General features: G+C 44.9%; 1 protein-coding gene across 1 annotated transcript in view; it reads left to right on the top strand.

The window, feature by feature from the left end:
- STIL (STIL centriolar assembly protein) overlaps positions 1-12,651 on the top strand; it is a 43,327-nt gene that overhangs the window by 8,450 nt on the left and 22,226 nt on the right. The window contains exons 6-11 of the mRNA XM_044300803.1: positions 1,772-2,019; positions 4,479-4,562; positions 7,154-7,240; positions 8,075-8,222; positions 8,308-8,417; positions 8,532-8,646. Coding sequence (XP_044156738.1) covers positions 1,772-2,019; positions 4,479-4,562; positions 7,154-7,240; positions 8,075-8,222; positions 8,308-8,417; positions 8,532-8,646 — 792 coding nt within the window. The remainder of the gene's footprint in view (positions 1-1,771; positions 2,020-4,478; positions 4,563-7,153; positions 7,241-8,074; positions 8,223-8,307; positions 8,418-8,531; positions 8,647-12,651) is intronic.

Raw genomic sequence — 12,651 nt, forward strand, 5'->3', positions numbered from 1 at the left:
CTGACCCCCCCCCCCCCCTTTTCATAAGACATGTTGTATTTTTTTTTTTTTTTGCGTGGCTACAGAACTGTCTGCATTTATTGCGGACCCATTGAATTGAATGGGTTAGGGTTAGCAGGAGTGCCGCTATGTAGTCTGCAGTACTGTATTTCCCCTTCCTTATTCCCAGGATCAGTGAGGGTCAACCAATCAAAGTTCTGTATATCCTAGCATTGTCATTAGGCCCCATGCACACGGCCGTTGTTCACGGCCGTGTGCGGGCCGTGGAACCGCGGCCTGGATCCCTTCCTGTGAGCTGGAGCGCACGGCGTCACTGGTTGCTATGACGCCGTGCGCCCCCTGCTGCCGGCACAGTACAGTAATACACTGGTATAGATCATACCAGTGTAGTACTGTATTGCGGCGGCAGCAGGGAGCGCACGGCGTCATAGCAACCAGTGACGCCGTGCGCTCCAGCTCACAGGAAGGGATCCAGGCCGCGGTTCCACGGCCCGCACACGGCCGTGAACAACGGCCGTGTGCATGGGGCCTTACTCACAGGTATTCCCCTTTTAAAAACTCTATTAGGGCTCATGCACACGACAGTATGGCTTTTTCAGTGTTTTGCGGTCCGTTTTTTACGGATCCGTTGTTTCTGTTCCGTTTTTCCATATGCCATATACAGTAATTACATAGAAGAATTTGGGCTGGGCATAACATTTTCAATAGATGGTTCAGCAAAAACAGAACTGATACGGAAAACATATGGATGCATTTCCGTATGTGTTCAGTTTTTTTTTTTTTTTTTTTTTTTTTTTTTTTTTTTTTTTTTTTTTTGCGGACCCATTCACTTGAATGGAGCCAAGCACCATGATTTGCAGACAAGAATAGGACATGTTCTATCTTTTCACGGTACGGAAATACTGAAATGGAATGCACACGGAGACACTTTCGTTTTTTTTTTTTTTTTTTTTTTTTTTGATTAACCATTGAAATGAACGGTTCCGTATATGTACAGCATACTGAACTAAAAAAACGGCCAGTATACTGAACGCAAAATACTGTTGTGTGCATGAGCCCTTACCCTGTAATAAAAAACATATTCTACAGAATTTATGAACCCCAGACACATCCCTTGTTTGCGCCTCTTTAGCTTTTTGCTCTGCTGCAGCCGGATACAATGGGTTCACTCCTGACTCTAAGCTGATGCAGAAATATCATCTGTCCGGGGGCATTTTCGTATTCCCTTCTTATTGCTGCTGTGATCTAGTGTTTGTCTTTTCCAGGGCTATTTGAAGAGATGAGCGAATTTCATATTTTGAAATTCGTTTGGTGGTAAAAGCAGAATTGCGTTATGGATTCCCTTACTACGGACCATAACGCAATTCTATGACTGAATGCCTTTAGAGGCATTCCGTTATTCATTCCGTCGTAATAGAAGTCTATGGCCTGCATAACAGAAATGGGAAGGCTATAGACTTCTATTATGACGGAATGCCACTGAAGGCATTCCGTTATACATTCCTTCGTAGAACTGCGTTATGGGCCCTAGTGACAGAATCCAGAACGCACTTCTGCTTTTACCACCAAATGAATTTCAGAACATGACATTCGCTCCTCCCTGGCTATTTGCTTCCCTCTCTTCTTGCCTCCTCTCTGTTTTCCGTACATGGCTGATCTGGTCCTTTTCTGAATGTCAAGTAGGAGGAAGCGGATGGAAATTACCACCGTCAGGCTTTAATTGTATTGTTTTGCAGATGAAAAAGGAATTCTTTTCTTTTTTTGTTTTAAGGGTCTGCAGAGCCATCTTCACAGCAGAGAAGCCTTGGATCTCTCCAAATTGCTCACTGTGAGAGCTCATATCACTTACTTGGAGAACATGGACAATCTTCACTTTGATCTTCGCTGGGCGGCTGTCACAGTAGCAAATACATTTGAAAGTACTCCCATAAAGCCTGTCCCAATTATACCGACGGCCCTCGCCAGGAACCTGAGCAGTCACAATAATATTGCTCAGCTTCAAGGAACTCACAAATGCGGGTAAGCTTCTTCTATTCAGTGTGTTCTTTTAATAAAAATCCAAATCGTGCCGCCGCGTCTTGGGGAAAATGCTTGTCCTCCTGACCGCCACAGCAAAGTGTTTTTTAAAACAGTTTTGTTTCTAGCAAACCATTTTTTTTGTATACCCTAGACTTGATTTACATTAAACGTGTCTGCATCAGTGTGTTTCTGCAAACAAAATTGTGAGAAGCGGGGGAGGGGAGATGCTGTAGTTTTACCAGTGTTTAGTGACAGGTCTGTATAAATTACAAAATGTTTTATGGTAGTAGCTGCGACTTACCAGAGATGCTGCGCCGTATAGGGTGAGGTGCACACAGTCAGAATATGTAAATGGCCTCCTTCACATTGTCAGTATTTTGCATTCGTAAGCCAAAATCGGGAGTGGAACCTACAGAGAAAAGGGATAATAGAAATCTGTTTTGGACCTACTCCTGGTTTTGGCTTACTGATTCAAAAATGTTAGGCCTCATGCACAAGACAGTTGTTTTTTTGCATCCGTTAAAAAAAACACGGATGCGGCATCCCTTTTTTTTTTTTTTTTGATCCAATTTTTTTCCAGAGATCCCTTGTAATAAATGCCTATCCTTGTCCGCAAATGTGAAAAAACTAGGACATGCACTATTTTATTTTTATTTTTTTGCTGAAGGGAAACACAGACAACGGACGCGAAACAAACGATCAGCATTTTGGGTGAATGGGTGCCCATCCTATCCGCAAAAAAAAAAACTGAACGGAGGCTGAGAAACTGTTGTGTGCATGAGGCCTTAGACTGCTGGTAGTATCATGTAAGACAAGGACATACAAACTAAGGGCTCATGCTCACAAACATGCTGTGTTTTGCGGTTTGCAAATTGCAGATCCACAAAACACAGATGCAGCCTGTGTGCGTTCTGCGATTTACAGAACGGGGGTGGGGCTATTATAGAAATGGCTGAAAAACGGACAAGAATAGGACATGTTCTATTATTTTTTATTTTTTTTTGCGGGGCCACGGAACGGAGGACTGGACACAAGTGCTGTCCCCATCTTTTGCAGCCCTATTGAAGTGAATGTGTCTGCATCGGAGCCGCACAAAATTCAGCTCTGAGGCGGAAGCAGACCACTTTTGTGTGCGTGAGCCCTAATGCAGAAATACAATATCGCAACACTCTCTTCTATATGCATTTCTCCATTTTGACTTGATGAAATTATCGTGATTCTCAGAAAACTGATATCAATGCTTCTTTGGAAACTGCTGTTCAAAGAGAATTCTCAGACTGCTAGAAATGTCTCCGCTCTTCATAATTATTCATAATTATCTGGTCCTTTGTGACATTGGTCGGTTCACACTGTGCAGTTTCTGAGCAGTTTTGCATTTAGTTTAGCCATTGGCAGGAGTAGAATTTGAAGGGAAGACAGGTGCACTTGAAAGCTGTTTATTGCACTTATTGGCTTGAAAAACTGCAAGCTCACAGATATATATTATTATTATTATTTTATATTACTGTTGCGGTGCAGGTGGTTTCACTCAATGCAGTTAATTGAGAGGAACTGGTGAAAGGAGGGAGGTTCTCGGATTTCTATCAGTACATGTGTAGACATGGCTACACAGTAAGGCCCCCATGCACACGGCCGTGTTTCACAGCCGTGTGCGGGCCGTGGAACCGCGGCCTGGATCCCTCCTGAGAGCAGGAGCGCACGGCGTCACTGGTTGCTATGACGCCGTGCGCTCCCTGCTGCTGGCACAGTACAGTAATACACTGGTATAGATCATACCAGTGTATCACTGTATTGCGGCGGCAGCAGGGAGCGCACGGCGTCATAGCAACCAGTGACGCCGTGCGCTCCTGCTCTCAGGAGGGATCCAGGCCGCGGTTCCACGGCCCGCACACGGCTGTGAAACACGGCCGTGTGCATGGGGCCTTAGGGTCTATTCAACACGTCCGCATTAGAGAGAATAAAAAGCACTTGAAAAGCCAAACAATGGTTTACAAAGTGCAGTTCAGAGCAGCTTTTGATGCAGTACTAAAAATCACAGCAGTTGCACAATAGAGGATTGGACATTATTAGAGCAAATGCAGAAAAGATGTGGCACTTTTGGGCCTCATGCACATGACTGTGTGTCTTGCGGTCTGCAGATCTGCAAAATTCTGATACTGGCTATGTTCATGGCACCATTTTTTCCACTGTGTGTGTGTGTGTGTGTGTGTGTGTTTTTTCTCTCTCTTCTTCTTTCTTTCTTGTGGGCTGGGAGAACAGACATACAGATGCCAACAGCACACGGTGTGCTGTCCACATTTTTTGCGACATTGAAATAAATGGTTCTGCATCTGATCCACAGAAAAAAAAAAAAGGTTGTGTGTGTGGGACCTTATTGTTATATTAATCTCCTATTTACTATATACATCCTGTATAGAAATTGAATAAGACTTTGCATGTGACTGTCTCCTGTTCATTAGGTATTTGACGATGGATCAAACCAGGAAACTGCTCCTCGTCCTTGAGTCTGATCCGAAGGCTTATACATTGCCGCTTGTTGGAATGTAAGTTCTCGGGGTGCACGTCCGATATAAACAGGTCTGGTGCCAGGTCTGTTTTTCTCCACAACCCTATATTACTAAGGCTACTTTCATACTTGCGGCAGAGTGATCCTGCAAAGCGTATGCCAACTGATGGCGTTTATAAGGCTACATTCACACTTGCGTTCAGAGCGGATCCGTCTGGTGTCTGCACAGACGGATCCGCTCCTATAATGCAAACGATGGGATCCGTTCAGAACGGATCCGTCGGCATTATAGTTTAGAAAAAATTTGAAGTATGAAAGTTGCTCAGACGGATCCGTCCAGACTTTACATTGAAAGTCAATGGGGGGATGGATCAGTTTGAAGATTGAGCCATATTGTGTCATCTTCAAACGGATCCGTCCCCATTGACTTACATTGTAAGTCTGGACGGATCAGTTTGCCTCCGCACGGCCAGGCGGACATCTGAACGCTGCAAGCAGCATTCGGGTGTCCGCCTGCTGAGCGGAGGACAAACGGTGCCATACTGATGCATTCTGAGCGGATCCGCATCCACTCACAATGCATTAGGGCAGTACGGATGCGTTCGGGGCCGCTTGTGAGAGCCTTAAAACGGAACTCGCAAGCGGACACCCGAACGCAAGTGTGAAAGTAGCCTTAGACTGATCAGGATCCTGATCAGTCAGAAAAATGTATTGAAATTCTGGATCCGTCTTTCTGGTGTCATCCGGAAAAATGGATCCGGCATTTATTTATTTTTTCACTTCATTTTTTTTATTTATTTTTTTTTTTTTTCGGTCTGCGCGTTCCGGTATATTTTTAATGCCATATCCGGCCCTAATACATTCCTATTGAAAAAAAATGCCGGATCCGGCATTCAGGCAAGTCTTAAGTTTTTTGGGCCGGAGATAAAACCTTAGCATGCTGCGGTATTATCTCCGTCCTGAACAGTCAAAAAGGCTGAACTGAAGACGTCCTGAACGGACTGCTCTCCATTCAGAATGCATGGGGATAAAACTGATCAGTTTTTTTCCGGTATTGAGCCCCTAGGGCGGAACTCAATACTGGAAAAGAAAAACGCTAGTGTGAAAGTACCCTAACTTAATCCATCCACTTAATTATTATTTTTTTCTTTCTGTTATTACATGGATTAGCAAACATGTCTGCATGTCATGATTTGGTCTCGGTACCCTCAATTTGCAATAAAATCACAGCACTACCGCAACATCAATGTTTCCCAGCGAGGCAAAAGGTTGCAAGAAGCGGTGTCCGTTTTGTGGTTCATGTACAGTCACTTGCCCCTTTATTTTGTAAAGGGGATCGTGGAAGTCTGTTATGATAATGTTAGATCATGTGTTTATTGCAGCTCATGACCACCCTGGAACCCAGTCTGAAGAGTTTGTATTCAATGTGCGATCTGTTTTATTAAGGCTAGGGCTCCACAGACATATTTTGTGCAACAAAAAGGATACAACTAAATTGTCACATGTGTCGTACGACATTTTGTTATGATGGTCAATGGTGCCTTACTGCGTGGTGACTGTCTCGCAGAAATCCAACTTGGATGGAGTTTTTCAAACAGTCAGTCTTGCCATGTTGCAGTGGGACACCATAGACTCATTTATATTAAAAAAAAAAGTCGTGCGACACACGTCTGTGTAGCCCTAGCCTAAAACTATTAGGCTGGGTTCACACCTGAGCGTTTCTCAAACGCGCGTTTTTATGCGCGTTTTTTGTAATAGTAAAGGCGAGTTTGACGTGCGTTTGTGTGATTGACTGCAGTGTCCTATGGCCACAAACGCGCGTCAAAACGCCCCAAAGAAGCTCAAGTACTTGATTATGCGTCGGGCGTTTTACAGCGCGATCGTACGTGCTGTAAAACGCCCAGGTGAGAACCATTCCCATAGGGAAGCATTGGTTTTCATGTGTTGAGCGTTTTACAGCGCGTTTGAACGCTCAGGTGTGAACCCAGCCTTAGTGATGTTGTCTGACTCCAGAGTGTCGAAATCCTAGTTAAAGGGAACCTGTCAGTATAAAAACACAATCCAGTGTACCAGCACCAAGTTACACTACAGGAGGAGCTTACTTATTAAAGCACCATTCATTCCATTAGCGCTGTACATATGAAAAGGGATGCACATGCATAATAGACAATTGCACTAAGCATGAACAAGACTAGTTCCAAACTGGTACAGAAGGGGAGAGGGTCCTGCCCGGATGGGCTTACAATCTTCAAGGTATGGAGGAAGGACACAGTAGGTCTGTAAATCTCTGCGGAATATGTCAGTTATATAACCCTGCAAAATAAATGAAATATGTAGTTTGGTGAGAAAGAACTCATGACTTTTTTAACTTATTGATTGCGATCCACGCTCTCTCTGCACTTCCGAGTCCAGTAGGCCGTCCTGCTCAGTGATTGATGGCCCTTCCAAACTATATCAGTCTATTCCTCCTGCTCTATAACTACTGCCGGTAGACTGGATATCGTTTTCATAGTTACAGGTGTCCTTTAAATGCTTCTGGCAGTGCTAATCAGAATCAAGATCTCAATCCTTTTATCTTTTCACTTGTGGTTATTGTCAATAACAGTTTCTTATCCTTTCTGTATGCAGTTGGCTGAGTGGCATCACACACATCCACAGTCCGCAGGTGTGGGCCAGCTGTCTGCGCTACATGTACAGCTCTTCAATTAAAGAAAGGCAAGTGTTGTCCCATCATTAAATTGCTGATACTGAGCTCTAAATATGCAGCTCGTATTTGGACATGTAATGTCCATAAAATTCATGCTTTTTGGGGGGTTGTTTTGTTTCTTTGTCTAAAACATTTTGCACCACTAAAAAATGTATTGTAATATACTATAGGCCAACACGTAACCTTTGCTCAGGAAAAAAAAACCTGCATTTTAGAAAAAAAAATTGAGAAACCTACCTATGAGCTTATTCGCAAGTCAGTGGAAAAACACCGACAGAACATGGAAGCCACCTGTGTTCTGTCTGTTTTTCACTTATCCAGGGCATACAAAAAATGTTTGAAATGTTGGGAAACAAAAGTTGACATTTTATCATTTTATGCTGATGCAAAAAAAATCAGCTGCAGACAAAAACAAAGATACATTCAAGAAGGTCTGAATTCAGGATGTAAGTGTTTGTAACTGCGAAATGGACACGGACGTGTAAATAAGCGGTTTCATAGTTGGCGCATCCAGTGTTGACTCTTTGTAATATGTTTAGGCGGTCATTTAGGGGTTGCAGGGAGCTGTTACGTGAACGACTTGGCGTCCATGAGTTCAGTTGAAGCACAGTTGTTTGTGCAGCTCACGAGGACAAACCTGCAGCTGCTCTGCCAACGCCACCATTCCCCCATTGCCTCTGTGTCAGAATGTGGTGACGTGTGTATCGGTATCGACACCTTTTGGAGGAGAGATGAAACCAAATGGTTATCTTTTTGTATGCAAAGCCTTTTCCTGGGAAGCGGATCCCTTGAGAACTGCTTTACTCACTCTGTATTAATATACACTTTCTATTTTTCCATAGGGTGCTCTCAGAGTCCGGAAGTTTCCTCATAGTTCTGTATTCGCTCACCCACAAGGAACCTGAGTTTTACGAGTGCCTTCCTTGCATTGGCCACGATCCCCTTGGCTTTCAGTTGCTGGCATGCGAAGATGCATTACATCTCTTCAAGGCAAGTTGTCACTTGCAATCAAGAAGTTGCATTATATAGACTTTAGGAGAAGGGATTTTTTGGGTGAATTGTGTGTTTCTTTCAGAACGTGGAATCTTCTAAGCAGTCTCAACTTCAGTTTGAGCTCTCCACTGACGGCCAGAATTCAGAGGCGTACCTGTTTAATGAAGTTTCCAAGATTGTTTCAGCTTCTGTGTAAGTTTCCTTGTTTATTAGAATACCTAGGCGGATTGATGGATTCATTGATACCCATTTTAGTCCATGGGGGGCAGTTGCTGGTTCCTTATTTTCTTATTTACTCCCTTCCAGAGTCAAACCAAATATATCTCCCTCTAAATTGTCTGTAAGCGACCATGATTCTGGCGTAGAAGATGAGGATTTTTCTCCTAGACCTTCTCCTCGCCCTCATCCATCACTTCAGCAGGTAAATATGAGATGGTGCAACCAGGCTGGGTGGGAAGGATAGTTGATGTAATATCCCATCATCACTCCCGTGTGAAGCAGGCACAGGAGTGATCATGTAACTGTTCGAACCATGAACTAAGGTCACCATGCACCTTAGATGGCAGTCAGCTAAACACTGCCAGCTATTCCTCCTGACTCCTCTGTATTCATCACAAGCTGAGCATGCGTTTTCAGTGTCAAGATGGGAATAAGCCAGTGCTAGACCCCCTCTTGCACGTGGAAACATATCCAATCCTTCTTTCCTCCAACATCTACCATCAGGAAGATTTGGAAAATCCCTTTACACGTCAGGCTACTTTCACACTAGCGTTTTAGTTTTCCGGTATTGAGTTCCATCATAGGGTCTCAATACCTGAAAAAAAAAAAAAACGCTTCAGTTTAGTCCCCATTAGTTGTCAATGGGGACAAAACTGAACGGAATGCTCCAAAATGCATTCCGTTGGGTTCCCAGACCAGAGAGCAAACCGCAACATGTTGTATTTTTGCTTTTTCGTCCTGGGATGCCGAGCAAGACGGATCCGTTTTCTCTAACACAATCTGCCACAAATGGATCTGTCCTCCACTGACTTTCAATGGAGTTCATGAGGCATCAGTCTTGGCTATGTTAAACATAATACAACCGGATCCGTTCATAACGAATGCAGGCGGTTGTATTATCAGTAACGGAAGTGTTTTTGCTGAACCCTGCCGGATCCAGTAAAATGTTAGTGTGAAAGTAGCCTTAGGCCCCTTTCACACGGGCGAGTTTTCCGTGCGGGTGCGATCCGTGCGGCGAACGTATGGTACCAGCACTAAATCCTGACCCATTCATTTCTATGGGGCTGTGCACATGAGCATTGTTTTTAACGCATCACTTGTGCGTTCAGTTGAAATCGCAGCATGCTCTATATTGTCCGATTTCGACGTGACGCAGGCCCCATAGAAATGAATGGGGTGTGTCAAAATCGGATGGCATCCGCAAGCAAGTACGGATGCCTTGCGATTTGCACGCACGGTTGCTAGGAGACGATCGGGATGGAGACCCGATCATTATTATTTTCCCTTATAACATGGTTATAAGGGAAAATAATAGCATTCTGAATACAGAATGCATAGTAAACCAGCGCTAGAGGGGTTAAAAAATAAAATAAAAAATAATTTAACTCACCTTAGTCCACTTGATCGCGCAGCCGGCATCTCCTTGTGTCTCTTCTGCTGAACAGGACCTGGGATGAGCTGCTCCATTAAATATCGCTTAAGGACCTTCGATGACGTCACTCCGGTCATCACATCGTCTTTTACCATGGTGAATCACCATGGTAAAAGATCATGTGACGTACCATGTGATGACCGGAGTGACGTCATCGAAGGTCCTTAACCTGTATTTAATGGAGCAGCTCACCCCAGGTCCTGTTCAGCCACTCGGCGCAGAGGAGACACAAGGAGATGCCGGGCTTCGCGATCAAGTGGACTAAGGTGAGTTAAATTTTTTATATTTTTTTTTAACCCCTCTAGCGCTGGTTTACTATGCATTCTGTATTCAGAATGCTATTATTTTCCCTTTATAACCATGTTATAAGGGAAAATAATACAATCTTCAGAACATCAATCCCAAGCCCGAACTTCTATGAAGAAGTTCGGGTTTGGGTACCAAACATGCACGATTTTTCTCACGCGAGTGCAACGCATGACAATGTTTTGCACTCGCGCGGGAAAATCGTGCATTTTCCCGCAACGCACCCGGGCAAAAAAATTGACGCCCGTGTGAAAGAGGCCTTAGGGCTCTTTCACACGAGGTGATGCCGTGCTGGGTAATCTGCTGCGTGAATGAGAGCCAAGCCCCGCTCCGGACAGCAGAGACACGGAGCAGTAACATGACTGATAACGCTCTGTGCCTCTCTGTGATCTTTTTACTACAAAATCACAGTGAGATTAAGTTTTCCCTGTGATTATGTAGTAAAAAGGTCACAGAGGCACGGAGCATTATCAATCATGTTACTGCTCCGTGTCTCTGCTGTCCGGCGCGGGGCTTGGCTCTTTCACGCACTGAATCCGCTCGTGGGAAAGAGCCCTTAGATGGTCAGCTGATCCTGTTGAAATCGGAGCAGTCAGCCATCTTGCATCTGAGGCTTGATAGACAGTAGGCAAACAAGCTGTGTTTTTGTTTGGTGAAACAGACTTGCCTGTACAACGTTTCTTATGAAGTCCTCATGGCGTTGCATGGATCAGTCATTTGGGAACCTAGTAACCTGATGTACCTCTTCTGAAGATCCTGCTTCTGCCAATGTAGTGTCCTTTAAAGGGGTTGTCCGGGTTCAGAGCTGAACCCGGACATACCCTTATTTTCACCCCGGCAGCCCTCCTGAGCCTGGCATCGGAGCATCTCATGCTCCGATGCGCTCCCGTGCCCTGCGCTAGATTGCGCAGGGCACAGGCTCTTGTGTTTACAATAACACACTGCCGGGCGGTAACTTCCGCCCAGCAGTGTGTTCGGTGACGTCACCGGCTCTGAGGGGCGGGCTTTAGCTCTGCCCTAGCCGTTTTACTGGCTAGGGCAGAGCCAAATCCCGCCCATCAGTGCCGGTGACGTCCCCGGGGTTCCTGTCAGCCCCATAGAGAGCCCCGGTATGTCACCGGAACTCAGAAAAATGCCTTTGCCCTGCGCGATTTAGCGCAGGGCAAAGGAGAGCATCGGAGCATGAACTGCTCCGATGCTCATGTCAGGGGGGCTGCCGGGGTGAAAATGGAGGGATGTCCAGGTTCAGCTCTGAACCTGGACAACCCCTTTAACAGGGTTCCAGTTGGGTCTATGAATGAGGACGTGGTTTGTGCTGTTTACAAGGGCATAACTACTACTATCCCTGGCGCGTGTGCAGATGAGGTGGATTTAGGAGTTTGTGCCAGGGAGACTAATAGTTCTGGCCTCGTTCACAGCACCTCCCCTGTCCTGGTCTGTTGAGGCGACCTAATGTCCGTAGACCAGACCGAAAACTTTTAAAGGGAACCTGGCGCCGGGATTTTGTGTGTAGAGCTGAGGACATGGGTTGCTAGATGGCCGCTAGCACATCCACAATACCCAGTCCCCATAGCTCTGTGTGCTTTTATTGTGTAAAAAAATAAATAAAAATATTTAATACATATGCAAATTAACCTGAGATGAGTCCTGTACACGAGATGAGTCAGACAGGACTCATCTCAGGTTAAATTGCATATGTATCAAATTTTTTTTTTCCCCACACAATAAAAGCACACAGAGCTATGGGGACTGGGTATTGTGGATGTGCTAGCGGCCATCTAGCAACCCATGTCCTCAGCTCTATACACAAAATCCCTGTGACAGGTTCCCTTTAAAGCATGTGCTATTGGTGGAAGCAGGATTCTTACTGATCCACACAACTTAAAGATGGCAAGTATATTAAAAAGTTTCTTCTACAACCAAGATGAGTAATTACATTGGGTTTACTGGGCCCCGGAAAACATCTATTTGAAAAATCTACTAGATTTTTTATTTTTTTCAGTTTAGCATTCTGTGACTTACACTTGCCACTAGGTGGCACTGGTGTACAACTCTCTTTTTGCACTCTTTCCCAATAAGATTCCAAGCCCTTTTCTGGCTTTTTGAAAAAGAATCTTTGGAACATCTGAACTTTTGACTAAAGAGAGCAAACACTTACTGGAGCCATAAGGGCTCACGCACACAACCGTTGCTTGGCCGTTCCATGCAATTTGCGATCCCCAATGCATAGGCAACATCCGTGTGGATTCCACAGAGCGATCCGGACCCATTCATCTTGAATTGGTCCGTGATCTGTCTGCACCGCAAAAAAGGTAACGTATGCACAACTTTTTTGCGGTGCGGAGGCACGGATAGAAACCCCACGGAAGCACTTTGTGGGGTTCCATGCCTCCGTTCTGCACTGGACCTTCTGGATTGCAGACCCATTCAAATGAATGGGCCCACATCCATAATGCAGGGTGCACACGG

Source organism: Bufo gargarizans, chromosome 7 (assembly GCF_014858855.1).
Source record: "Bufo gargarizans isolate SCDJY-AF-19 chromosome 7, ASM1485885v1, whole genome shotgun sequence".
NCBI classification, from domain to species: Eukaryota; Metazoa; Chordata; class Amphibia; order Anura; family Bufonidae; genus Bufo; species Bufo gargarizans.